This window comes from Grus americana, chromosome 27 (genome assembly GCF_028858705.1).
Source record: "Grus americana isolate bGruAme1 chromosome 27, bGruAme1.mat, whole genome shotgun sequence".
Lineage (NCBI taxonomy): Eukaryota > Metazoa > Chordata > Aves > Gruiformes > Gruidae > Grus > Grus americana.
The window spans coordinates 680,926-708,881 of NC_072878.1; the positions used below are offsets into that span (position 1 = coordinate 680,926).

Consider the following 27,956-nt stretch of genomic DNA (forward strand, 5'->3'; position numbering starts at 1 on the left):
GCAGGTCCTTTGCTCTTCCTTTATTTTATGGCAAAACCAGCTCTCAGAAGAATCTAGATCCCTCTTTTCCCTTTCTCAAACACTTCCTTTTCTGTCTTGCCCTACACAATGATGTCATCAATACACTGCAGGTGCTCAGGAGCTTCACCCTCTTCCAGTGCAGTCTGGATCAGCACATGGCCAATGGTACTTGCTGTTCTTGAACCCGCAGCAACCCCCCAACAGAAGGATCCTCTGAGGGACTGGCAAGCTAACAGCTAAACATCTTCTCTGTACTCAAGGCAGCTATACCAAAAGCCCATTGGTACCCTGTTGGGTGTTTGAAGTACCCTCTCTGGAGGTGGTCTACGTCAAGGATGCTTCTGGACCAGTCCCAATGGGGTGCTTTTGCCACTCTTTCCCAGTTAGGCTTTCCTCAGCCTCCAACACAGACAGTTCTTGGGATCCTCCCATCACTCCAGAAATGCAGATGGGTTCTGCACCTTTGTCACCTAATGGTATTAGAGTACATGCGCACCGGTGTCCCCAGAGCTTTATACTCCCATGGGGCTGATGTGTCAGGCCATCCATCCCACACGGCCCAGTAAACTCGGTTGTCCCTTTCTTCTGCCCTGCTGGAGACAGGGCCCCTTTATTCCTGGTCAGCATATTCATTCCTTGGGTTTTGTCACTGCAAAGCAGAAGTCCCTTCATCGGGGCTGAAAGTAAGATCAGCCCTTCTACTCTGCCCAACAGAACCTGGAGCAGTAGTTTCCCTGGGTGCATGCCCTTTGGCTGGTTCTTTGTCTGGCAGTTCCAGTACCCAAGCTTCTAGTCTCCAGGTAGGTTCACCATCCCACATCCTCATGCCCTCCCCCTGGTCACACAGATGGAACCACAGGGTGGCACGTGGTGTTTGCCACCAGTACCTTGTCCTCTGATCAGAAAAAGGCTGAGTCTTAATAGGTGAAACCTTGGTGTCTATGAGAGAGGAGGGCATCTGCTTTTAAATGCAGGGACAATTACTGGGACAGTTTCACCACAGCTGAGAAGCAGGCCCATAGGGAGGAAGCGAGATTCTCTTTCAGTTCCTGGAGGGTGCTGGCCAATCCATCCACAGTTGGTGCCTCTGCCTCTGTCCAGCTCTTTATCGCCAGGGTGTTGGCATATGTTAAGTGGCTATCAAATGCCATCCGCCTGATTGGCACTTGCCTCAAAGGCACCCTTGACCTCTGCTAAGTCAATATTCCTCGATTATGACAGTGCGTACAATTCATCAGTTCCTTCCAAAATAACTTCAGAATACAAATCACGTCACAGCATATTTAAACAAGTCAAAAAGTTTAAAAACTTTTTTTTTAAAAAAGTTTTTAAAAAATTTAAGCAGTCAAAATGAACATCTTCCAGGTGACTGCCTGCTCTTTGGGCAATTTCCAAAGCAAATATTCCAATAAGTGGCCTTCAGTCTTTTCACAACTGATCCACAACAGGTCTCTTATTTATAGTCAGTGTCCCGTAAAGACACAGCCATATCCATAATCCTTAAAAATGACATATAACGTCAGTGAAGAATCCGAGCCATGTACAGTTCTCGTGAACCACTTCTCAGTCTATTTTTATTTCTTTGAAGCCGTGACAGCAGCCCGTATCATCATGGGAACAAAACCAGTGACACCTTGGTTTCACTGAAACTCGGGCAAACCCCTCACTGCCTTCAAAACCTAAACCAGATTTTTACCACCAGCCTTTGATTCCCACCTTGTGCCTCATAAGAATGAACTATCCTCAGACCCTCGTAGCCAGAGGACTAAAACAGAGCACTATTTCAGTGTCAGACATGTGACATGGACTGCTGGATGGTTTGGGAAGTGAATGGTGATGGGGAAGCACAGCGTGGTCGCTTGAATTACTGTGGCACATAACAAACAGAGGATGACCTTACAGAGGAACGTGCCAGCCTGACAAAGGATTCGTGGATCTGCTATCATAATGGTGATGTCCCATGGACTCAGTACAGGCAAGGAGTCCAGTGCATTCAATGCTGCTGTTGCTGAGTGCGGCTAGTGGATTTGCTGGTCATTACACGTGGTTACTTCTGATCCTCAGCTACTGAGGGTAGAGACAAGTAAATACGTGCTACATCTCCTGACTGAGACCTTACTGGCCCTATCTCCTGCCAGTGCTAGCTCACACCACCAGTAAAATTGCTGGTCTTCTCATCATGCAGAAAGAAATAAATAAATAACTATCTGTCCTGTTATCTATCTCTTCTGATAGCTGTGGGCATCTACGGGGAGGCAAAACAGGGGTGCCTGAGCTCGTTGATCCGGAATATGCCCGTCTTCATTACGAGTATGTCCCTGCTAACAGAGGTGCCAGCTATTCCCTCTGCTCTTTGGGGCACGTGCATCCTTGAAGAGAACAGTGATGGCAGATGGTGTGAGTGTCACGACTGGAAGGAATGGGTGCATCGATGCCGGATTGCTGGAGAAGGTCTTGCTTGGCTTGTGCGAGCCAGGCCAGCAGCTTCCCCCAGCAGCTCTCCCCACTCAGAGGGCAGAGCTGAACCACTTGCGTACAATGCCACAGTGCTCCTGCCCCACACTGGTGAGAGGATGCTGCCCAGGGCCCCCAGGATGGTGATGTCTGGGTCAGGGGTGCTGTGAAGGAACCCCCCCTGGAAAGCCAGGGAGAGCTGCAGGGCAGGCAGGGGGGCAGAGGGAAAGGGACACAGTGCCCCTGGGGAGACAGCTCCATCACCCAGGCTGCTCTAAGCTCCACTCCTGCAGGACTCCCCTGCCACCAGGCTTTCCCAAAGGACAGTGACACCCCGGCTGTCAGGCTGCTCCCCTGGGACTGCCCCCACCTCTGGGCTCCAGCCTGTCCCCAGGGGCGACCCAGGCGTGCAGGGTGCCCCAGGACCTGCTCTTCCCCGGTCCCTCAGCACTGCCCTCCTCTGTGGGCTCTGCCCACTGCCAGGGCTGGAGGGAGCCCAGGTGTCCAGGCTGCTTTACCCCCCCCAGACTCCCCCCGATCAGGCACTCTCGTGAAGCACCACGATTGCTGAAAGGGTTCCTTGTCCAACGGGCCCAGGGCAAACACGGCTTATCAGAAATGCTGTGGGGACAAACATCCCTCCTCTTGCCAGGGGAGCTCTGTCTCCACGATTAGCTCCGAGTCACTGCCTGGAGACAAGTGCGCACTTCATCGTGTCCCTCTGGATGGCCACATCCTGCTCAGGGACAGCGCTGTCCTGGGTCAAGGACAAGGGCATTGAAGGGACACTACATGGGGACAAGGGCCTTTGGTGAGCTGCGACCAAGTCCCAGCCAGGGCCAGGGCTGGAGCCAGAGCCTTCTTGGGAACGGGGTCACAGGGACCCACTGTCCGGGGGCAGCTCTGCAGAGTGGGACCCATGTTGTCTGGCAGGGCATGGTGGCCACAGGCAGTGGCAGGGGGAGGGCCAGGGCAGGGGATATTCCCCTCTGCCCTCTGCTCCGGGGAGGCCGTGCCTGGGGACTGGCCCAGTTTGGGGCCTGCAGTACAAGGGAAATGGCGGGGGGGCTGGAGCTGGGCACTGCGACCACCCCAGCACTGCCCCCGAACTGAGCCATCGTCTCCCGGTGCCCAACATTCATCAGTGCTGCCCATTGCCTCCAGCAACTGAAGATCCCAGTCACCTGGCTGTGCCCACTGCCCATGTCCCCAGTTGTCCTCTCACCTCCCAGCGTTCCCTAATCCTGGAGTCCACGATGCCCCAAGAAGAGGGATCAGTCCCAGCCCCCATTCTACCCAGGGGGCTGGAGAGGGGTCAGAGACAATCCTGCTTAGAGACCCCTGGTTTGAGGCTGGCGTCATCTCTGGGGGAGTCCTGGAGGGAACGACTGGCCTGAAAGGTGAGGAGCACGGGGAGATGGCAGTGCTGGGAGGTGAGGGGCACTGGGAGATGGGGGATCTGGCTTTGGAGAGCTGTGGGAGGAAGGTTTTGTGTTAGAGCAGTGGGTTGTCACCGTAAGGCTGTCAGAGGCTCACTGCCCACCCCCCCCTCACCACCCTCAGATGCCTGGGCCCTTCCCTGTGCACCTGCCCCATGCCGGAAGCTGGACTGATGCCGAGGAAAGGGGCTGGATCAGAGCCGGAGGCAGGGGTGACTCTGTGCCAGGCTGGGCTGGTTGCCAGGGCTGGTGTCTCTGCCAAGCCTGGTGTCTCGGCCAAGTCTGGCTTTGCCCCGGGAGCTCTCAGGTTGGGGAGGGGCAAGGAGGAGTCCTGGGAGGGATAAATCTGCCCCTCACCTTCTCCAGCTTCACCCAGGACTCACCACACTGCAGAGGAAGATGAAGGTTGCAGTGCTCAGCATGGCCCTGCTCTTCACCATCCTGCTGTGCACCCTGGGAGATGCTCAGGTGAGTCCCCAATGCCACGGGGAGGGGCTCAATGCTGGGGATGGGTCATGGCTGCAGGACATCAGCTCTCCTGCAGCACGAAATTGTAGTGGAGAGCCCAAAACCCCTTGACTTGGCCTCTCCCCTTCCCAAGCAAGGAGCTCCTCCAGGCTCCCCTGCACCTCCAGCCCCAGCCAAGACAGCTTTCTCCCTCCCACAATTCTGCCTGTTCCCTCCACAATTCATCTTCTTGTGCCCAGAGCCTGAGTTCCTCAGTGAGTGGTTGGACCTGCCCCCTCCTGGGAGGGTCCACCACAAACTCCTGTGAGGGCCCCTGCTAGTTTCTTGTCTTGGTGGCCACACATCTCTCCCTTTGGGCCTCCCCATCTCATCCTTTTGGTCCCCTCAGACATCTCCTCTCCAGGATCTCCTCTGTGTCTTACCTACAGTGCCCAAATGCCCTCCCTTTGATCATTCCCAATGCCTTTCTTTTGGTCTTTCCCCTCAGTCCTTTGCCTTTCCACTGCAGTAGTGTCCCCAGATGCCCTTCCTTCAACCCCCACTTCCAAACACTCTCCCAATCCCCTTGTTTCTGTCCTCTGCAATCCTCTTCCTTCTGTCCCCACCAACCACCTCTCCTGAAGCCCCCAAATCCCCTCCACTTCAATTCCTTTACCCCTCACTTGTATCCCACACAATCCTGTCCATTCAACACCCCCAGCCCATTCCCTTGGGGTCCACTAATTCACCCCAGAGCCCTGTATTGGGTTGTGTCCCTGCCACACACACCCATTCTCTTTGGATGCCCTGAATTCCCCATGCGATCCTTGTCTCCATCCCCACCCCTGGTCCCTGCATGACCAGGTATCCCAGGTGACACTTGGAGCAGAAGGGATTTTTCTCCTCAGACCAGGTGGAAGCCATGGGCCTGGGGGGACTGGGGACACCTGTGTCCCACCCACAGCCCCACCAAGGTCCAATTCAGACCACCCCTTTGCTCATCTTCCCTAGGTTCTCTTGGATGGAAGCGGAAGTAATAGCCTGGATGTAAGTAGTGGGGTGGACTTGGAGGGTCTCCAGTCTGGGGAACTGGAGGGCACGTTGGTCCTCCCATCCCTTGCTGGGACCAGGGACATGCCAGTGACCAGTGAGGTCTCATGGTCTCTCTGCAGGTGGGGTTAGTCAAAGACAGGCGAGTGAGGAGCACTGAGGTGGGTACCATGAGTTCTGCTGGCCCCAGACTCTCCCCTCCATGGCCATGACACTCCAGGGCATCCCAGTGTGCCCCAGTACACCCCAGTGCACCCCAGAGAACACCCCTGCACCTCATTGTCTTCCCAGAGAGGTCCCCTTCCCCAGGGCTCCCACTGCATTCCCATCCATCCCATTACAACCCAGTACACCCCAGGATGCCCCAGTACACAGCCACGCACCCAGGTGGGCCCCTTCCCCAGGGCCCCCACTGCTTCCTGGGCACCACCACACAAACTCCTGTACCCCATTTTTCCCCAGAGGCACCTTCCCCAAGGGCCCCATTGCTTTCCCCTGCCTCCCAGTACACCCCAGTGCACCCAAGCGTGTCCCTAACCCTCCCTTTCTCCCCAGCCCCGTCTGGCTGACGTGTTGGAGAGGCTTTTGCGCCAGAAACGCCTGGTTGCCTCTGTTGATGGCTAGGTGAGCAGCACCATGGTGTCTCCAGCCCCACAAAGGATCCTGGGCCCCGGGGGATGCCTGAGCCCTTTGGGGTGGGCAGAATGTGGGTATGGGAGAGGGAAGCAGAGGGGACTGTCCATGACCCATGCCCCAGGATAGGCTGGACACAGCTGTCCCCCTGCCTTTCCTTTTACCTAGTGGGGCTCTACAGACCCAGAGGGTCACCGTGCAGACCAGGTAGGGGCTCTGGTGCCATACAGATGCCCAGGCCCACTGTGAGGGCTGAGTAGGGCTCTGGGGGATTTAGGGGCATCCCTCTGGGTGCCATATTGATCTCAGGAGAGCCAAGTGCTGTCCTGGGTGTATTGGGGGCTCCAATTCCCTTCTCCTTCCCCAGGTCTCTGCAGACAGAGATGGTGGGGGCAAGGCCCCTCTCATTGTCCCAGCTGACACTGGGGGTCACATTCTGGGCTCTGTCTTTCAGGACTGGAACTGGTGGTGACAGCCCTGTCCTGCCCTCCCCCTCCAGAGGCAGGAGGAGATGATCATCCCTGGATGACCCCCCCCTACCCCCTGGGAGCCCTGGGCCATTTCCTTCTAATGATCAATAAACCCCTTCAGCAAAGCTATGCTCTCGTGTGTGTCTGTGTGTCCGAGTCTATGTCCCCTCTCCTCTGCCAGTGCCCCGGGTCCTCTCTGGCTGCACCACCACCATGAGCAGAGTGGCTGAGGGAGCCCGGACGCCTGGGGTGTCTCTGTAAAGGAGATCCCCTTCCCACCCACCACGTGGCCCCTGATCAGGGCAAATTAGAGCAAACAGGAGTGTCCCCCCAGGAGGCTGGGAGAGGCAAGGGGCAGACGGTGCCAGCCCCTGGGGCACACGGTGCTTTGGAGGCACAGCGGGAAACAGGTTCTTACCAGGGCTCCAGTGAGCACCATCCCCCACATCGCACAACGGGGTGTCGGGGCAGGAGAGGAGCACGGAGAGGCAGCCTAGAGCCCTGGGTCCTCTGCCCCACTCTGGGAGGGGTGGTGGTTCCCTGCCCCATGGACTCAGCTCTCCTGGCTTCACAGGAGATTTCAGAGCCCCACGCTGGGCCCATGTGCCTTCCTGGACCCCCAGCCCCACACCCTTGTTGGGGACACCCCCCATCACAGACCAGGAAGGCAGGTCATGGGCTCCAGACACTGGACAGATGTCTGATGACACCGATGGCACAGCTACAGGAGGTAGCTTCTCTCTATTGTTAGCGCCATCAGATCTCCGATATACAGCGTTTCTGTAAAACTCAGATGCTAGAGTTATAACAGCTACTTCCACGAGAATAAAAAAAATGAAACCCTACAAGTCTAGAGGAAAATACAGGCTTACCTCTGTCTGTGAATGACTGTATAGCGTACGTGAAATCAATGTTAATGCTTCCTGCATTTTCTGCTTTCTTAAAGACAATCCCAAGAAACCGCATTGTCACATAGCCTCTCCTAGCCGTTCCGCAGCACGGCTGTTTACTTCCAAGTGTAACTAGCCTTGATCTAATTTGCCTTGCCTTGTTCATAGGCATTGTCAACTTCCCCGTCACAAGTAAAAATATTCATAATTAGTATTAGTAATATTCATAATTAGTATTTCCCTTGTTATGAAAGGAAAAAAAGGAAAGCCTACGTTTAATAGCTTTGCATTACATCTAAATCAAAACAGCAACTTCCTACATATTTTACCTATTGCATTGTACAACCTGCGCTTGAGAAAATTTGCACAAAACAAGAATGGCTTTTAGAGCTTGCTAGCATTCGAGATCTTTCCAGTGCACAGAAGGCCACCATCTGCCTTTCACTGCCCCATTCTCCCGACAGAGGCGATAACGAGTGACATCAAGGACAATGTCCGTTAGATCTATCGGATATTACTAATATCCAATTCTTTTAGTCAACACTAGATATTTCTCAGTTGCCTGCATGTATTACTGAAAATTGGATCCCCCAGCTTCAAACCTGAGGAAAAAGGCACTTGGAGAGTTTTACTGAAAGAGTGATTATGTCCAAAAGAATCTGTCCCCCTTTTGGAATATAAGAGAAATGAATGAAAATCTTATTTCTCTCTCAAGTGTAGCAGACTGCCAGGCATATACCAAGAAGGGCTGTTAAGAGAGAAAGGAGCACACATGGCATGCTACCTCTTCATCCATCAGCCTTCTGTTGAAATGAGAAGTCTGTTGCAGGTTAATGTTTTGCCAAGTCTTGCTACGATTTGTCCACCACAGTGAACAGCTCCAACATATTTCTGTTCTGAGAGATCCTAATTTTATACAAGAAGTTAACTGAGGTGGATTTGTTCTGGGTTTTGTTACTTATTCTTAGCTTTACAAAGCTGCAAGCCATTTCCCTGGCATGTGCTGCGAGACAACGGGTAAGTTTACACAATTCCAGTTCAGGGAGTTGCCTTCAGCCATCAGGGCAGTGTAGGAGCATTCACTGTGAATGCATTTCTCCAACTCATGAGGTCAGCTTGTGTCATGGTTTTACCCCAACCAGCAACTGAGCACCACACAGCCGCTTGCTCACTCCCCCACAGCGGACAGGAGACAGAATCAGAAGAGTCACAGTGAGAAAACCCGTGGGCTGAGATAAAGACAGTTCAATAAGTAAAGCAAAAGCCACACGTGCAAGCAAAGCAAGGCAAGGAATTCATTCCTCACTTCCCCTGGGCAGGCAGGTGTTCAGCCATCTCCGGGAAAGCAGGGCTCCATCACGCGTAACAGTGACTTGGGAAGACAAACATCATCACTCCAAACGCTACCACCCCCCTGTCCTTCCTCTTCCCCAAGCCCTTTATAAGCTGAGCATGACATCATATGGTATGGAATGTCCCCTTGGTCAGTTGGGGTCAGCTGTCCCTGCTGTCCCCCCTCCCACCCCCAGCCATCCCATTGGCCGGGAGATGTGAGGAGCAGGAAAGGCCTTGACACTGTGTAAGCCCTGCTCAGCAACAACAAAAACATCTCTGTGTAACAAAAACATCTCTATGTTATCAACACTGTTTCCAGCACAAATCCCAAACACAGCCCCAGACTGGCTGCTGGGAAGACAATTAACTGTGTCTCAGCTGACACCAGGACAGCTCATGATCCAGCCTCTGGTCCACAGCAGCAGCCAGACCGACCCTGACCGAGTGGAGATTTTCCAGCAGTGGCCAGAAGGGTGGTCGGGGCCTGGAGCACGTTATGTCCAAGGAGAGGCTGAGAGAGCTGCCCTGTTTTGAGCAATCCCTCAGAGCCAAACACTGGAGCCAGGGCCCTGGGGGAGATGCTGGGATCTCAGCCAGTGGAGATATTCCAAATTTGTTGAGACAAGGCCCTGAGCACCTGATGTATCAGGAGCTGTCTGAGGAGGGGTTTGGACTAGAGCCCAATGAAATGATTGTCCTTTTTCAAATAGTCTTTCTGTGTGCCAGCCTTTCTGCAACACTGGCAGCTCCCACCCAGCTGAAATCACTTTGGGAGACGATGGTTCCCCTTTTGTACCCAGAAGAACCATAGTGTGAGGACATCCCCCAAGGCTCACACGTGCAGCCAGCACAGTGTGAGGCACTCATCCCCAGGGAAGCATTCCTGGGCTGCTGCTCAGAACCTGCTGTGGGCTGAGGACCATCACAGCCCATCACCAAGGGCAGCCTGTCCAGGATCTCCTGGGACTGTGCAGGCAGGCCATGGTGACCAGCTCCAGCAGAGACAGCCACGGCAGGTCCCTGCATGGGCTCAGAGCAGGGCACATGGAGACACCCAACAGCCAGCGCAGAGGCACTGTGGCAATGCCTATAGGCTGACAGTGGGCTGAAGAGCGTGGGGCAAGAAGAGGTGACCTCCTCAGCTGGGCTGGCCAAGCCCTGCTGCCCAACATGGCCCCCAAGCCCTGTAGTGCAGGCACTAGATAGAGCAGGGTGCGTTCTTGGGGTGGGGAAATGTCTCCAGCAGCACAGTCCCCGTGCCAGGACAGGCACTGAGCCCAGCAGGAGGACGGAGCTGGCCCCACAATAAAGGTCCCTCCCCAGGGCTGGGTGTATGGCCAGAGAGGGAAATGGACGATGTGTGGGGCGGTTTCTCCCACTTGCCCTGGGGCACCTTCCCCAGCGTGTCCAGGGAACATGGCACAGAGCAGCTCCTCTCTCCTGCACCTGTGATGACTTGCTTCCTTCTCGAGGAGATCAGGCTCTGCTCCACAGGCCCACTGGAGCGGGTCCTCCCCCTGGAGGGTCACAGAGCTCCGATAACGTCAGGCTGTTCCTGTCCTGGGCACTTTCCAGTCCAGCCCATCCCCTCCCGGCTCTCCCCCACCTTCCCTGCCCTCTCCCCAGCGCAGCCCAGCAGAGCAACCCAGTCTGGGCTGGCAGTCTGGGCTGCTGCAGAGCTCTGGGCACTCAGCCCACAGCCCCAGCCCCTCGGAAGGGCACAGCAGCTGCTGGGAGGCAGAGGGGGGTCTCAGCCTCCCCATCGGCCCCAGGCCTGCAGGTGGCCCCAAGTGCCAGCGCAGGCCACTCCCTCTCGGCCTCTCCTGCATTGACGCTGCAGGGGATCCCCAGCCCTGACCGCCTTTGCCCCACTCTGCCTCCCCGCCAGCCCTGCTCCCCAGGACACCAGCAGAGTCCTGGCCCTGCGGCTCCTCAGGCACCTCATGCATCTCTCCGCTCTCCTGCCCTGTGCCTGCTGCATCTTCACGGACTCCCACAGCACTGCAGAGTCTTTCTGTGGGGGTACCTGGAGTGAGTGCTCTGCCCTAGGGGCACTTCATCTCAGGGTCTTTCACCTTCTGAGTCTCCATTCACTTCCCTCCCCAGAGGGAGTTGATAACTGGGACAAAGTCATGTGTGGGGGTCCCTACCAGTGCGGTGTCAAGGGCCAGAAGAACTGCCCTGCTCTGGGTGACCATGCTCATCCTAACGCAGCCCCGTATGCAACTGGCCTTCTTCACAGTGAGCAGAAACCCCTGGCTCGGATGGTGTCCCTTGCAGTTGCCAGGCCCTTCTCCTCCTCAGGGTCCCTCCTCAGCACAGCAGGTCCCAGCTGGCCCTGATGTACACGTTGGTTCTTCTCCCTGAGGCCAGACTGGCCAATTCTCCTTGTCAATGTCACGAGGTTTCTTTTGGCCAAATCCCCGAGTTTCTCCAGGTCCCTCTGGACTGAAGCTCCATTTGGTCAGCGGTTACTGTTTGTGTGTGGGTGGCTCACCCTGATGGTGGTGTAGTCTCACAAGAGAACAGCATGAGGAGCTGCAGATCTCTACAGACCCAGGTAGGAATTGCCATGAAGAGAGTCTGCAAAACACCAAAGGAGGGTACAAAGCAAGCCAAACCAGGGTCAGCGGAGAAAGGAGAAATGAGGGTGGGGCTGTTTGACGCATGGTGATATTAGAGGAAAATGTATAGCTGTGTAGACACTCAGACAGCATGGATCCCTCCAGGAGATGGTCTTAGACCTTCTGTCTATCCAGGCGCTGGCCCCAGGATCACCTCAGCTCCCCAGTTCCCCCATGCACAGAGAGACACTCACGTACAAATGTCTCTCTCCAGCCCAGCAGCACAGCACCATTGAGGCTGGAAGGCAGCCACCTTCCATCTTCTCTGTGCTTCCTCTTCATGCTTGGTTTTTTGTCAGCAGCTCCTTTCTCATCCATGCCTTCCCCCGGCCACCTTTTCTTTCTGCATTAGGCGCATCAAACAGGTCTCTGCAACTCTCTTCTCTGCAGGACCATATCCCATGGGATTCTTCCAAGCATGGCGGCCAGGAGGTCAGCTTCTGCTCTCCTCAAGTCCTGCTCTTGGCCTTCTTCCCTTCTCTCAGGATCCTACACTCTGCTTTCTCACCCCTGACTGTTACATCTCTGACCAGCTCTTCCTTCTTTGTAAGCATGAAGTCCTGCAGGGCATCTCATCTCTTTTCTCCACTCTGCTCCCACCAGTGAGTAGCTTTGGGGGCAGCAAGGGAACTTGCTAAAACTTCAGTATGAACAGGAGTCAAATGGACAGTGACCTGTGGATAAGTTCACAGTGGAGGTACATCAGCTGAGGTGATGGTTGCCTTTGGAAAAGCCCCTGCCAGAACATGTACACACCAGTGACCGCACACCCAATAATCCAAAGCCCCTTTGATCTTTAATGGCTTGAGTGATATCAGCCCTGTTCTGCAGTTGGAATAGATGGTCCCTTCCAGCTTGAACTATTCTGTTCTGTTCTGTTCTGTTCTGTTCTGTTCTATTCAGATGTTTCTTCCCTGTTTCAAATCTTTCACTTTTTCATAATCTTACGAGATTCTTTCTGTTATACGCACTCTGTATGCACCCTCTCACTAGACAGAACAGGAATGACAATAAAAATTCTCCACCAGTTCTACCTGCCAAGGAGCTAACTGTGATTATAACACTGAATTTACCCCACTCTGTTCTATCACTGGAGTACAAAAACTTACCTGGGACAGATGGCATCACTTCCCTCCACATCACTTAAAGCTCTGCTCATCTGTCATTTAAGTCTAAACTGGTGTTGGGTTTTTTTTTTTTTATTCTTCATAAAAGGAGATTTTAACCAGCTTTCTGAATATCTCCTTCTGTTAGAATCATCACAGAATGGCTTGGGGTTGGAAGGGACCTCAAAGGTCATCTAGTTCCAGCCCCTCTGCCATGGCCAGCGACACCCTCCACTAGACCAGGCTGCCCAAAGCTCCTTCCAACCTGGCCTTCAAATCATCCAGGGATGGGGCATCCACAGCTTCTCTGGGCAACCTGTTCCAGTGCCTCACCACCCTCACAATGAAGAATTTCTTCCAAACATCTAGTGTGAATCTACCCTCTTTTAGTTTAAACCCAATTCCCCTTTGTCCTATGACGACACTCCCGGATAAACAGTCCCTCTCCAGTTTTCCTGTAGGCCCCATTCAGGTACTGGAAGACCTAGAAAGAACTAGATCTCCGCAGAACCTTCTCTTCTCCATGCTAAACAACCCCAACTCTCTCACTGTGTCTTCACAGGAGACATGCTCCAGCCCTCTGATCATCTTCCTGGCCTCCTCTGGACTCACTCCAACAGCTCCATGTCTTTCTTGTACTGGGGACCCCAGAGCTGGACGCAGTACTGCAGGTGGGGTCTTATGAGAGGAGAGCAGAGTGGCAGAGTCCCCTCCCTCAACCTGCTGGTCACGCTGCTTTTGATGCAGACTGGGACATGGTTGGCTTTCTGGGCTGCAGGCACTCATTGCTGGCTCATGTTGAGATTTTCATCAATCAACACCCCCAAGTCTTTCTCCTCAGGGCTGCTCTCAATCCATTCTGCACCCAGCCCGTAGTTGTGCTTGGGATTGCCCCGACCCATGTGCAGGACCTTGCACTTGGCCTTGTTGAGCTTCATGAGGTTCACACGGGCCCACCTCTCCAGCCTGTCAAGGTCCCTCTGGATGGCATCCCTTCCCTCCACCGTGTCGACCACACCACACAGCTTGGTGTCATCGGCAAACTTGCTGAGGGCGCACTCGATCCAGCTGTCCATGTCACTGACAAAGATGTTAAACAGTTCCAGTCCAAATACCAACCCCTGAGGAACACCACTCGTCACTGGTCTGCACTTGGACATTGAGCCGTTGACCACAAGTCTTTGAGTGTGACCATCCAGCCAATTCCTTATCCACCGAGTGGTCCCTCCATCGAATCCATGTCTCTCCAATTTAGAGACAAGGATGTCATACGGGACAGTGTCAAATGCCTTGCATGAGTCCAGGTAGGTGACGTCAGTCACTCTTCCCTTATCCACCAATGCTGTAACCCCATTCGTAGAAGGCCACCAACTTTGTCAGGCAGGATTTGCCCTTAGTGAAGCCATGGTGGCTGTCACCAATCACCTCCTGGTTTTCCCTGTGCCTGAGCACAGTTCCCAGGAGGATCCGCTCCATGATCTTGCCAGGCACGGAGGTGAGAAGTCCTCCCAGTGACACTCCAGTGCTGCCAGTGAGGATCAGAGTGCTGCCCTGGTTCTCCCAGTGCTGCCCCAGTACTCCCAGAGCAGCTCCCTGGCTCTCTGCAGTGCTCCCGGTTCCACACCAGTGCTCCCGGTGCCGATTAGTGGCTCCCCCAAGTTCTCCCAGTATCTCCCCAGTACTCTCAGTACAGCTCCCAGTGCCACCCCAGAGCTCCCGGTACAGCCATAGTGCTCCCAGTGTTTCCCCAGTGCTCCCAGTGTGGTTTCCTGGCTCATTCCGGTGCTCCCAGTTCTGCCCCAGTGCTGCCAGTGTGGATCACAGTGCCGCCCCAGTGCTCCCAGTGCCACCCGAGTGCTGTCGGTGCTGCTCCCTAGCTCACTGCAGGGCTCCCACTGCCACTCCAGTGCTCCCAGTGTGGATTCCTGGCTCCTCACAGTGAACCTGGTGTGGCTCTTTGCCCCCCTCCCCCCCTCCCTCGAGTTCTCCCAGAGCCACCTCAGTGCTCCCAGTCCAGCTCCCAGGCTCCCTGCAGTGCTCCTAGATGTGCTCCAGTTCTCCCAGTGCCATTCACTGGATTCCCCCAGTGCTCCCAGTACTGCCCCAGTACTTCCAGAGCAATTCCTTTGGTCCCCCTAGTCCCCCCAGTTCTGCCCTAGTGCTCCCAGTTTGGCTCCCTGGCTCAGCCCAGTGCTCCCAGTGCCACTCCAGTGCAGCCAGTGCCACTCCTTGGTTCTCCCAGTGCTTCTTCAGTTCTCCCAGTGGGGCTCCTTGCCTCCCCTCCCAGTTCTGCCACTGCCACCTCAGTGCACCCAGGGTGGCTCCCTGTCTCTCCCACTGGTCCCAGTGCCACCCCAGTTCTCCCACTATGGCTCCCTGGCTCCCCCCAGTGCTCCCAGAGCCGCTCCCAGGCTCCCTGCGGTGCTTCTAGTCTCCATTTCTACTCCATTTCTAGTCTACATTTCTAGGCTCCATTTCTACTAGAGCTGCTCACAGGCTCCCTCCAGTGCTCCCAGTGCCACACCAGTGCTCCCAGTTGTGGTGGGTTGACCCTGGCTGGATGTCAGGTGCCCACCAAAGCTGCTCTATCACTGCCCTCTTCAGCTGGACAGGGGAGAGAAAATATAACAAAAGGCTCGGGGGTGTCAAGATAAGGGCAAGGCGAGATCATTCACTAATTACTATCACTGGCATCTTCTCACAGAAGACATCCCTGTAGCCTCTCCTCCTCCTGCTACCAAAACCTTGCCACACAAACCAAACACATCTGCTGGCCCTCGTTTTGCTGGTTTTGTAATCTCATTTGGTGTTTTGGAGGTGGTGTTCATGGCAATTCCTACCTGGGTCTGTAGAGCCCTGCAACTCCTCATGCTGTTCTCTTGTGAGACCCCACCACCATCAGGGTGAGCCACCCGCACACAGACATTAACCACTGACCAAATGGAGCTTCAGTCCAGAGGGACCTGAGATACTTTGAGATGCTAGTCAACACAAACCTCTTGAGGGTTACAAGGAGAAGTGGCCAGTCCTGCATTAGAAGGAAGAGTAACCTCGGCCATCAGGGCAGGCTTGTACCTGACCGGCTGAGCAGTGACCCTGAGGAGAAGGGTCTGGGCGCTACGTGGGACACCATACAAGCCAGTGGTGCATGTTCACTATGAACAAGGCCACCTGCATACAGGTCTGCATTAGGATGACCATGGCCACCCAGACTATCTTGAGACTGGTTGAAGTGTGGTTTCAGAGATGGTGGAGTTTTTCTCAACATTGGAAAGCAGCACAAGAAAGAAATAATGGCACAAAGGGAAGCTTTGGAAGTTGAGACTAGGCATGAGGATTTCATGTCACGTTGAGTTACACGAAACATCACTCCAAGTGCAGTGCTGTGGTACGACAGGCCACCCAGCAAGAGTCTGGATTAGCCAAAGCTTTGTATTTCAACACACAGCCCATGAGGATGGAGAGATATCAGTAAGGGTAGGAAGATGCTCAAGTGAGAGCAAGGTTGGTAAGCACAGTGGATGTCCAGAGCCTTCCAGGAAACAGGTGCAGGCATAGGACACCATAGGACAACCTGTGGTGGAGATGGTCAAGGGAGATGACAAAGTTGAAGGTTGAAGTTGAGGTCTTTCTCCCATTGGCTGTGGCTGTTGGCTGTCTCACCAAGGCCTACCAGGAGACACCTAATCCTTACAGCACGAGGGCCTCATGGCCTCCTTGACTCCACTCAAAGGCCTGGGAGGTGTCGTACCATTGTCCTGCACTTGGCATTGTACGTCCCCACAAACCCCTGCCCCAGGAAGAGCCCTGAGCTCTGTGTGTGGGACAGGAACCCCCTTCCCAGGGGCTGGGGGTCACAGCTTGGCCCTTTGGCTTGATCAAACACACCCAGGGTTACTCAGCATCAGAGCCACCTTGCCATTGCCTTTGCCTACCTGTCATCACTGCCTCCACTTGCCTGCTCTAACCAGCCCCAGAGTTGCTTTGTCAGGGATGGCCCTCAGGGGGACCCATTAATGCTCCAAGAAACTGTGGAGTTTGCATCGGACTGTGACTTCTGGAGAGGTTTCATCAGCTTCCTCTCAGGGCCTGAGCTTCATGGACTCGTCCCCAAACCCACCAGAGGGGTCATTACCATGCTGCCTTGGGCTGGTCCTCTGCTGCTGCTCTCCTGGGACAAAGGGAGCTCATGGCAAGTGGGCTGTGCTGCAGCGAGACATCTCTGGCCAGGAGCATCTCCTCTGCAGAGCACAGCAGGGCTGAGGGCTCTGCCTGCAGGCACCGAGGGGAGAACAGCGAGGCAGAGAGAGCTTCAAGGCAGTTGGAAATGGGAGGCTTGCTGAGAGCTCAGGGAAGGAGAAATCTTCAGAGCCCTTGACACGGTAAGTCTCTGGGTGCAGGGCAATGCCAATGCGGTTCCTGGAGGCATCTCCTCAAGCTGGCAGAGCCCACAGCTGCTGGGATCTGCCAGGTGGACTCCCTGTGCAGAGGCAAGTTTGAGTGGCTGTGAATGCAGGTGTGCAGGCAGGGGTGCCCAGTTGTGTCCTTCAGAGCAGGGTCCCTGCAGCCCAGGGGCTGTGTGCCGGGGCAGGGACTCTGCCGCCTGCCAGGGTCAGCCCTCAGCCTGCCCGGGGAGCTGCCCAGGGCACTGCAGGGAGAAGCTGTGGGTGGAAGGAGCGACCCCCTGGAAGGGCAGGGCAGGGTCCTTCTGCTCTTGAGAGGGTGCTTTGTGTTTCCAGGCTACTCACAGCTCCAGATCACCCCTGGGACATTTGCCATGGCACTTCTCAAGGAGCATGGAGATCCCCTTGGGCAGTGCCCTGGTGCCAGGAGGTGTCTGCAGGGCAGAGCTGAGCACACAGAGGGTGGGATGGGCTCTGTGAGCAGGGACAGGGAGGAGAGGTGTGGGCAGAGCACCAGCTCCTGGCAGGGACAGCTCCAGGCAGCAGAGACATGGGCAGGGAGTGGGAGGAAACTGCAGCCAAGCCCTGGGCTAGGCTGCCTTCAGGCTGCTCTCTTGTGGTCCCTCACTCTAGATGGCTGCTGGGCGTTGTCTGCTGAGCAATGAGCTGACTCTGCCTTTAGGACATCCCATCTTCAGGACATCTGACTGTCTGCTTTGCCTGTGCTGCTGGGCTTGGGAGCTGCCCCAGAAGAGCACGGCTGTGCTGTAGGATCCCAGGGAGTGCTGAGCTTTCCCTTGGAGGTCAGTTCTCTCCTCTCAGAGGCCTTTGCTTCTCTGAGAGGGGCTGTGTCCTTCTTAATCACAACTCCACCTCTGAGCAGGGAAAGTGAACAGTTTGCAGATCTGCCCTTTGAACCAGGACTCCCCATCTCTCCTTAGAGTCTTTTTTTGGGCTATTTTTTAGAGAGTAATTTATGTTTGTCGACAACGTCAAGGCAACAGAATCAATTTCATTAGCAGTCTAGTGGACACCTCAGCTCTCCTGACTCTGCACTAAGCTACAAAGACCTGAGCCCTTTTGCCTGAACTGTCTCAAGACTCTTCCCATTTTCCATGATAAAATGTGTATTTCTAACCCTCAGAGGAAAAATCCCCTGATGTAATAGTCGAAAATGAAAAACACAGACAACATTCCTATAAGGACATGCTAAGCTTCTCTTGTGAAGCCCGCACTCTTCCAAATCATGAGTGCAGAGATTTAATTTCTCCATTGAAGGTGGATTACAGTTGACATCGCTTGTCTTCACTGGAGGTGTCACAAACCAGCTCCATGTCCCCACTGCAGCTGAGCACAGCTGACTCCTCAGCTCCTCACAACACACTCAGCCAGCACAAAGCAGAGAAAGGAAATGCATTTCAATTGGGGGGTGTTTCTATGAAAAATGGAATGGATTTGCTCAGAGGAGTCTGTCCTAACTTTTCCCCGTCCTTTGCTTTTTTGAACCAGCCCCCATGCCAAGAAATAGCACATGTCCAACAGCAGCTCCATCACTGAGTTCCTCCTCCTGGCATTCGCAGACACACGGGAGCTGCAGCTCTTGCACTTCTGGCTCTTCCTGGGCATCTACCTGGCTGCTCTCCTGGCCAATGGCCTCATCATCACTGCCATAGCCTGCGACCACCACCTCCACACCCCCATGTACTTCTTCCTCCTCAACCTCTCCCTCCTCGACCTGGGCACCATCTCCACCACTGTGCCCAAAGCCATGGCCAACTTAATCTGGGACACCAGGACCATCTCCTATGGGGGATGTGCTGTACAGGTCTTTTTCTTTTACTTTCTGATGTCAGCAGAATATTCCCTTCTCACTGTCATGTCCTATGACCGCTACGTTGCCATCTGCCAACCCCTGCACTATGGGACCCTCCTGGGCAGCAGAGCTTGTGTCCACATGGCAGCAGCTGCCTGGGGCAGTGGCTTTCTCTATGCTGTGCTGCACACGGCCAATACATTTTCTATACCACTCTGCCAGGGCAATGCCCTGGACCAATTCTTCTGTGAAATCCCCCAGATCCTCAAGCTCTCCTGCTCAGGCTCCTACCTCAGGGAAGTTGGGCTTCTTATATTAAGCTGTTTTTTAGTTTTTGGTTGTTTTATTTTCGTTGTGCTGTCCTATGTGCAGATCTTCAGGGCTGTGCTGAGGATCCCCTCTGAGCAGGGACGGCACAAAGCCTTTTCCATGTGCCTCCCTCACCTGGCTGTGGTCTCCCTGTTTATCAGCACTGCCATATTTGCTCACCTGAAGCCCCCCTCCATCTCCTCCCCATCCCTGGACCTGGTGGTGGCAGTTCTGTACTCAGTGGTGCCTCCAGCATTGAACCCCATCATCTACAGCATGAGGAACCAGGAGCTCAAGGATGCCTTGAGGACACTAATCTAATGGACCTTGCACCACCAATAGTAATTTGTCTCCCCTTCTTCGCAAAGTTCCAGGAGTATATTTTAGGCCAGTACTCTGGGTTTTTATTTCTCTGATAATCATAGTTAGAGGTAATTGCTTGGGTTCATAGCACTTCCCTTGAGGCTCTGTCCTGTTGTGTCTGATCCTTTACGAATGTCCTGGTTCTGGCAAGGACAGAGTTAATTTCACAAGGAGCCAGGACAGGTGACCCAAGCTGGCCGGGGGCTATTCCATACCATGTGACATCATGCTCACCATAAAAGGGGGGCTAGTCGGGCAGTGGGGGGGCGGCGCGGTTTTCGGCGTGGTTCTGGAATGGGCTGAGCTTCTAGTGGGTCGGTGGTTGGATCGGTAAATTGTTCTCTGTTATCACCCATTGTGAATATCTGTTATCAGTACTGTTGTTGATTGTTTTCCCTCTCCCTTGCTGTCCCAGTAAACTGCCCTTATCCCAATCCTCGAGGCTTTGCCCTTGTTTTTCTGTTCTCTCCACATCCTGCCGGGGGAGGGGTGAGCGAGCAGCGCGTGGTGCTTAGCTGCCGGCTGGGCCTAAACCACGTCATCAGGAGAAACTTGTCATCTGTTTGCTGGAGCAGCTGGGAAGTATCGACCTCACTACGGGATGGACAACAGGGTAGTAACAACTGCAGGATTTTATGGGCAGGAGCACTGAAGGGCAGAGCACAAGTACTGAGCGCTGAGCAGAGCTCAGTACCACTGGTCTCTAAGGACAGCCTCCTGCAACAGCCCATAAGGATATTCAGTTGACTCTCTCAAAGGAGCTCAATGGCACCAAGATGAGATGTTACTACTGAAGTTAAAGAAGAAACAAAGACAGTGCAGGGCTGCTGCAGAACTTAGCAAGAGCAGGTGTAAATAGGTCTGAGATGTTCTATGTTGCCTTTGGCTCAGTCTTCATCAGCAAGGTCTCCCAGGCCCTTGTACCTTGAAGCAGAACCCATGGAGAACAACCATCAGTGGGTGGGGATGAAATCTAGGGTCACTTGATCAAACTCAACCCTTGCCAGTCCATGAGATGGGAGGGACTTCACCCAAGGACGCTGAGGGAGCAGGCCAAAGTCACGGGGACACTGCTCCATGTCATATTGGACAGGTGATCAGTTTAGCAGAAGCCATTCAGCTGGTACACACCAGAGGATCTGCTAACCTTCCTGGTCCTGCCCAAACAAAGCCTGCGCATACTGTGGGAGGAGGTAAGGTCCCCATAGCGCACACAGGGAGCTGGCTGGGGAAGGCAGTGTGGGCTGCTCCTCCCCTGGGAACAAGCAAGCCCATCTGTGAGATTGTCTTGGCTCAAGGACCTGGCTGTACTCGGCGGGTAATGTGGAAGGATGGGAGATCTGGTGTGTACCTCAAGGAGATCTAACCTTGGGGGAAAATCCTCCATGATGTGAGTTGCATGTGCTAGGAAGCAAGGCAGCAGGAACCACTTGAACCAACAGCGGGCAATCCTCACGAGGAATGGGGCGAGTACTTCACCTGTCCTGAGTGATCGCCTTGGCAGATGGGACCCAAGTCATTGACATGTGTGGGGGTGGAGGCAGTGGGCCTGGAATGAGTGAACAATATCAGCGTGTGTCAAGGAACAGGGTGTAGTGGTTAATGAGGATGTGTAAACCTGACTGTTGGAAGTAAAGATGGTTTAAGTATGTAGTACAAGTTGTAAGTGTTGGTAAGAGGGGATTGTGGGAACGAGAAAGAGAGAGAATGGAAAGGCTCAAGTAGGGTGTAGAAATGCAACAACACAGGAATTGGGCGATTGTGTACATCCTGAATGTGTACACTCAGGTGTATCAGTCAGCGTGGGACCTGAGCATGACGGAAATGCTGTGGAATAAGGGTGCGGATTGTACTGGGACTAGGTGGGATGGGGTTAATTTTCCTCATAGCAGCTCATATGGTGCTTTGCATTGGTGGCCCAAACAGTGGTGATAACACACCCATATTTTAGCTATTGCTGAGCAGTGCGTGCACAGTGTCAAGGCCTTCTCTGTTTCTCTTCCCCTCCAATGAGTACTTTGGAGTTCTTGGCAGTGGAAGAGCAGGGCCAAGCATTTTGCTCTGTATGGGTTTCAACATCCACTTTTTTAGTAGTGGAAGGGCGACAGGAGCCCCTGTCAGAAGAGACAGTGGGTTGCCCCATGCCCTACACAGCCAAGTCCAGCCAGCACTGCAATAGCCCTACTGCTGGCACAAGCTGAGCTCACCAGCAAAGCTGGTGGTGCCTCTGTGAAAGCATATTTCAGAAAGGGCACAAATGCCAGAGTGAGACAGGAGTAAGGTAGGAAAAAAAAACAGTGAGGAAAAAATCCTGCAGACAGCAAGGTCAGGGAAGAAGGAGAGGGAGGAGGTGCTGCAGACACCAGAGCAGAGATTCCCTTGCAAATCATGGAGAAGACCATGGTGAGGCAGGCTGACCCCCGCCAGCCCATGGAGGTTAATGTTGGAGCAGACAGTCACCTGCAGCCCTTGGAGGACCCCATTCCAGAGCAGGTGGTTGCCCCCAAAGGAGGCTGTGACCTGTGGGAAGCCCATGCTGGAGCAGGCTCCTCAAGGACTTCTGACCCCATGGGGGACCCACCTTCCACTAGACCAGGTTGCTCAAAGCCCCATCCAGCCTGGCATTGAACACTTCCACAGAGAGGGCATCCACAACTTCTCTGGGCAACCTGTGCCCGTGTCTCACCACCCTCACCAGATAAAATTTCATCCTTATGTTCAATCTAAACCTACCCTCTTCCAGTTTAAAAGCCTCTTGTCCTATCACTACAGGCCCTGGTAAAAAGTCTCCCTCTTCCCGTAAGCCTGCCCTATACACTGTATGCCTGCAATAAGGTCTCCTGTCGCAAATCCTGATCCAGACTCCTGCTGACTACACCAGTTTGTCACAGACGGGCGATTTAGACCAATTAAAGAACCACCGCCAGAAGTATCAGCAAAAGCAGTTTTACTGCACCTTATCAAAGTCAGATGGCAAGGATCACTCTATTCCTTACTGCACAGAGGATATAACAATGATTCACAGCTACCAAAACAGAATCAAAGTCACCAATACAAAATCTTAGTGCACTCTTACACAAGATTAAGCACGATATCAGTCACTTAGCAAAGATCTGCAGTGGGTAAGAGGTCTCAGCCTTGAGGAGTAACCTTGAGAGGTGTCCCAGCTCAAGGAGAGACCACCGCTGGGCAGCCAGCTGCTTAGCAGGGAGAGCTCAAAGAAGATACCCTTAGGCTGCCACATTTATGGAATAGAGTGGTTGGCTCGTAGGCAAATTCCATGTGATGGGAAAGGTATGCATGAGACTCCTTCTACCCACAACTTTCTTTGTTCCTTGACAAATGAGTCTTGGAGGAACCACCTGTTACTCATGTCTTAATCACGTGATGGGTGTTCCAGTTTCCAAGCCCATATACATCAATGCTCACCATGTCCCTCTGCTCCTGTTTTCAGAGACCAGACTGGAACTAGAGAAGTTGTTGGCCAGGTTACACCTGGGCCTTTACCTCCTTTGGACCCTGAACCAAACTACTGCTGGTTTGGTCAGGGAGTTGAGTGGATCCGTCACAGGGACTCAGCTTCCTCCCATACCTGCCACAAACCCACAGGTGGTGGGAGGACTCTTGCCTCAGTTCACGTGTGCGCACACAATACAGTCCTCCAAAGAGTGGAAGAAACCACATGTCCTGTCCCTCCTGTCTTCAAGAAGGGCAAGAAGAAGGACCCAGGGAACTACCGGCCAGTCAGCCTCACCTCTCTCCCTGGGAAGGAGATAGAGCAGCTAATCCTGGAAACATTCTTCCAGGCACACTGTACTGGTTTGGGCTGGGATGGAGTTAATTTTCTTCATGGCAGCCCCCGTGGCGCTGTGTTTGGGATTTGTCACCAAAACAGAGTTGCCAACACACCGATGGTGTAGCTATTGCTGAACCATGTTTGCACAGCATCAAGGCCTTCTCTGTTCTCTCTTCCTCCCCAGCAAGTAAATTGTATTTGTGGATGAGGGGAGAGCAGGGGATGTCATTCAACGAGACAAAGATTTACACTGTGTATTGGTGGTGGTGTCCAGGCTCTGGCAGCAGGGGGGATGTGGGGGTGTCCTCTGTGAGAAGACACCAGGGGCTGCCTCCCCATGCCAGACAGAGCTGGTTCCAGCAGGCTCCAAGCAGACCACCACTGCACAGAAACGAGCCCATCAGCGAAGCTGGTGGGACCTTTACAAAAGCATATTTAAGAAAGGACACAACTGCCAGAATGGGAGAGGAGTAAGGGAGAAAAAATGTGAGAAACAGCCCTGCAAGCACCAAGGCTGGTGAAGAGGGAGGGGGAAGAGGTGCTCCAGGCACAAGAGCAGATAGTTTCCTGCAGCCCATGAAGAATATCAGAGTATAGCAGGTATTTCCCTGCGGCCCATGGAGAAGACCATGGTGGGGAAAGTAAGCCCTGCAGTCCGTCGAGGACCCAACACTGAAGATGTTGGACAATTCCTGAAAGAATGCTGGATGGAGGACAGCCCATGCTGGAGTGGGTTTGTCTTGAAGGACTGTAGCCCATAGGAGGGACCCCATGGGAAAAGTCTTAGAGGGAAGGAGCAGCAGAGAGGAACTGTTATGGACTGACCGCAACTCCCATTCCCCATCCCCCTGCCCTGCTCAGCGGGGAGGAGATAGAGGAGTTGGGCATGAAGGAGTGAGTGAAGTGGAGCCAGGGATAAAAGGGTGGGAGGAGGCCTTCCCTGGGGAAGGAGGTAAGGTCTTCCACCAGCCCCACGCTTCTTCCACCCTCAGCCTCTGTAGTTGCACATGCCTGGTCTGCCCATTTACCTTCACCACTGTCCCGTTTGTACAAGGCCCACAGACATCTTGGCACGCCCAGTGTAAGCTGGCTTCCACCAAAGCTGGAGCCCACCTGGCCTTGGGGTCAGGGAGGAGCCAGGTCCCCTCTGCTCGGGGCTGGGCACAGCTTTCCCCTGGGAAGCTCCCTGAGGAGCACTCCTCCTGGGTGCCAGCCTGTGGCCTGGCACGGGTGGCACAGGGACCAGGGCTGCTGGGGCAGGGCTGAAGTAGCTCAGCTGGGAGAACGTTAGACTGAAGATCTAAAGGTCCCTGGTTCAACCCCGGGCTTCAGCAATCATTTTCTCCCTCAGATTTTTGCAGACCTGTCTGCCTTCCTCCAGCCTGCCCCAGCCCTGCTTGCTCCTTCACCTCTTGCCAGAGCACTGTCCCTGCTCTGTAGCTGCAGCCCTGCAGCTCAGAAGGAGCCTTCCTCCAGCACCACGAGTCCCCAGCCTCCCCCTGGGCAGGACTCTCCATTCAGTGCTCCTCTGGGGTGGTCTCCAGCTCTCCCTCCTTCCCTGCTCCACAGGGATACAGGTCTCTCCACTGCGCGGTCTCTGCAAAGACCCTGTCTCTCGTCTTTGTCATTCTCCATGGTGCACAGACTGCTCCTCTCCTCACACCCCCCTTCACCTGGTTCTCAGTTCCCAGACCAGAGGCCACTGTCCCCCCCCCACTCCCAGGCAGAGGCACTCCCTGGAGCTGAGGCCTGAATGGCAGCACCCTTCCTCTGGAGGTCTGTCGCAGCGAGACCGTCATGGGATGGGGAAACATCTACAGCAGCACAGTCCCTGTGGCAGCCCTCCATGCCTCCACCCGCAGCAGCCCTCCATTTGGCAGCCCCCCCACCAGTACCTGCCCCTGCACAACCTCGGTCGTGTCCCATGCAGGTGTCAGCAGTCAGCCGTGTGGTGGGATCTGCAGGGTGTGGGACAGAAGAGAGCCGGCACCAGGCTGGCCGTGCCCCAGGACAGGCACTGAGCCCAGCAGGAGGACGGAGCTGGCCCCACAACCAAGGTCCCTCCCCAGGGCTGGGTGTATGGCCAGCGAGGGAAATGGACGATGCGTGGGGCGGTTTCTCCCACTTGCCCTGGGGCAGCTTCCCCAGCGTGTCCAGGGAACATGGCACAGAGCAGCTCCTCTCTCCTGCACCTGTGATGACTTGCTTCCTTCTTGAGGAGATCAGGCTCTGCTCCGCAGGCCCACTGGAGCGGGTCCTCCCCCTGGAGGGTCACGCAGCTCCGATAACGTCAGGCTGTTCCTGTCCTGGGCACTTTCCAGTCCAGCCCATCCCCTCCCCGGCTCTCCCCCACCTTCCCTGCCCTCTGCCCAGCACAGCCCAGCAGAGCAGCCCAGTCTGGGCTGGCAGTCTGGGCTGCTGCAGAGCTCTGGGCACTCAGCCCACAGCCCCAGCCCCTCGGAAGGGCACAGCAGCTGCTGGGAGGCAGAGGGGGGGCTCAGCCTCCCCATTGGCCCCAGGCCTGCAGCTGGCCCCAAGTGCCAGCGCAGGCCACTCCCTCTCGGCCTCTCCTGCATTGACGCTGCAGGGGATCCCCAGCCCTGACCGCCTTTGCCCCACTCTGCCTCCCCGCCAGCCCTGCTCCCCAGGACACCAGCAGAGTCCTGGCCCTGCGGCTCCTCAGGCACCTCATGCATCTCTCCACTCTCCTGCCCTGTGCCTGCTGCATCTTCACGGACTCCCACAGCACTGCAGAGTCTTTCTGTGGGGGTACCTGGAGCGAGTGCTCTGCCCTGGGGGGACTTCATCTCAGGGTCTTTCACCTTCTGAGTCTCCATTCACTTCCCACCCCAGAGTACCTGCAGTGTCCCCATCCTCTCCTGACCACACCAGATTCCTTTCCACATGGACGGACATCTGCCATCAGCCCCGTCATACCTGTGACAGCCTGAGGAAGGGGACTGGGAGCTCATGCACCATTTCCAATGCCCCTGGACACCAAGATGAGAGCCTTCAGCTAAGTGCTTGGTGTCTAACAGTGATACCATGAGATTATTTCCCCAAAGAGAAGGAGAAAACAAGGCGGAAGAGACTTGGAAAGTCCAATTCCTCTGGCTTGTTCTTAGCCACAGCTGTATCAAGGAGAGCCCAGGCTGCAGGCACCTCCCTCAGGAGATCCCCTTTTATTGCAGAGAGGCTATTAGGAAGGCAAAAGGTGACACATGGTTCTTCAAGGATCAGACACAACAGGACAGCACCTCAAGAGAAGTGCTATGAACCCAAGCAATTACCTGTAAGTATGATTATCAGAGAAAAAAACAAAACCCGAGGAGATGCATAAAATATACCCTGGGCACTCTGCAGAGAAGGGGAGACAAATTACTGTTGGTGGTGCAAGGTCCATTGGATTAGTGTCCTCAAGGCATCCTTGAAATCCTGGTTCCTCATGCTGTAGATGAGGGGGTTCACTGCTGGAGGCACCACCGAGTACAGAACTGCCACCACCAGGTCCAGGGATGGGGAGGACATGGAGGGGGGTTTCATGTAGGCAAAAAATGAGGTGCTGATGAACAGGGAGACGACAGCCAGGTGAGGGAGGCACATGGAAAAGGCTTTGTGCCGTCCCTGCTCAGAGGGGATCCTCAGCACGGCCCTGAAGATCTGCACATAGGACAGCACAATGAACACAAAACAAACAAAGAATAAAGAGGCACTAACCACAAGAAGCCCAACCTCCCTGAGGTAGTAATGTGAGCAGGAGAGCTTGAGGATCTGGGGGATTTCACAGAAGAACTGGTCCAGGGCATTGCCCTGGCAGAGTGGTATAGAAAATGTATTGGCCGTGTGCAGCACAGCATAGAGAAAGCCACTGCCCCAGGCAGCTGCTGCCATGTGGACACAAGCTCTGCTGCCCAGGAGGGTCCCATAGTGCAGGGGTTGGCAGATGGCAACGTAGCGGTCATAGGACATGACAGTGAGAAGGAAATATTCAGCTGAGATCAGAAAGAAAAAGAAAAAGACCTGAGCAACACATCCTGTGTAGGAGATGGCCCTGGTGTCCCAGAGGGAATTGGCCATGGCTTTAGGGACAGTGGTGGAGATGGAGCCCAGGTCGAGGAGGGAGAGGTTGAGGAGGAAGAAGTACATGGGGGTGTGGAGGTGGTGGTCGCAGGCTATGGCAGTGATGATGAGGCCATTGGCCAGGAGAGCAGCCAGGTAGATGCCCAGGAAGAGCCAGAAGTGCAAGAGCTGCAGCTCCCGTGTGTCTGCGAATGCCAGGAGGAGGAACTCATTCATGGAGCTGTCATTAAACATTTGTTCCCTCTGCACATGAGGGCCTGTCCAAGGGCCGTGAAGAGTTAGGACAGACACCTGTGAGCAGAACCTATTCCATTCGTCACAGTAAGCCACCACAAGTGTCCTCTGTCTGTCTTCACGCAGATCCTGGCATGATCCTTGGTTTGTGCTGGCTGAGGGTGCAATGCAGAGCAGGGGCCTCTTCTATGGGCTCCAGAGGAGTCAGTCCTGCTGTGCAGCAACAGGCAGAGAGGAAACAGGAGTGATCACAGGTTAAATCTACCCATGATATAAAAGAGCTTTTGACCATTGTCTCTCCCAATTCACCTGAGTGCAGAACAGAACTGTGGGGGTTTGTTTTGTTGATTTTGCTCCCGTTACCCCTTTCCCACCTGAGGAGGAGGCTGAGGTGAGTGAAGGGACTTTATCAGGTTCCTTGAAGAGGTGTTGACCAATGGCTGTAATGCTGTCAGTGTCTCGCACTGTGGTGCTACCCTGAGAGCTCCA

The 27,956-nt window shown here is 54.5% G+C and overlaps 2 protein-coding genes across 2 annotated transcripts; one reads left to right on the forward strand and one right to left on the reverse strand.

Annotated features, from left to right (window-relative positions):
- The first annotated feature begins 18,388 nt into the window (after positions 1–18,388).
- Positions 18,389–19,315, forward strand: LOC129197019 (olfactory receptor 14J1-like). Its single transcript, XM_054804987.1, has one exon. The coding sequence runs from the start codon at positions 18,404–18,406 to the stop codon at positions 19,313–19,315; it is 912 nt and encodes a 303-aa protein (XP_054660962.1). The 5' UTR covers positions 18,389–18,403.
- A 7,216-nt stretch (positions 19,316–26,531) lies between these two features.
- LOC129196841 (olfactory receptor 14J1-like) lies at positions 26,532–27,551 on the reverse strand. Its single transcript, XM_054804812.1, has one exon. It carries the CDS (start codon positions 27,465–27,467, stop codon positions 26,532–26,534), a length of 936 nt encoding a protein of 311 aa, XP_054660787.1. The 5' UTR covers positions 27,468–27,551.
- Between the last annotated feature and the right edge of the window lie 405 nt (positions 27,552–27,956).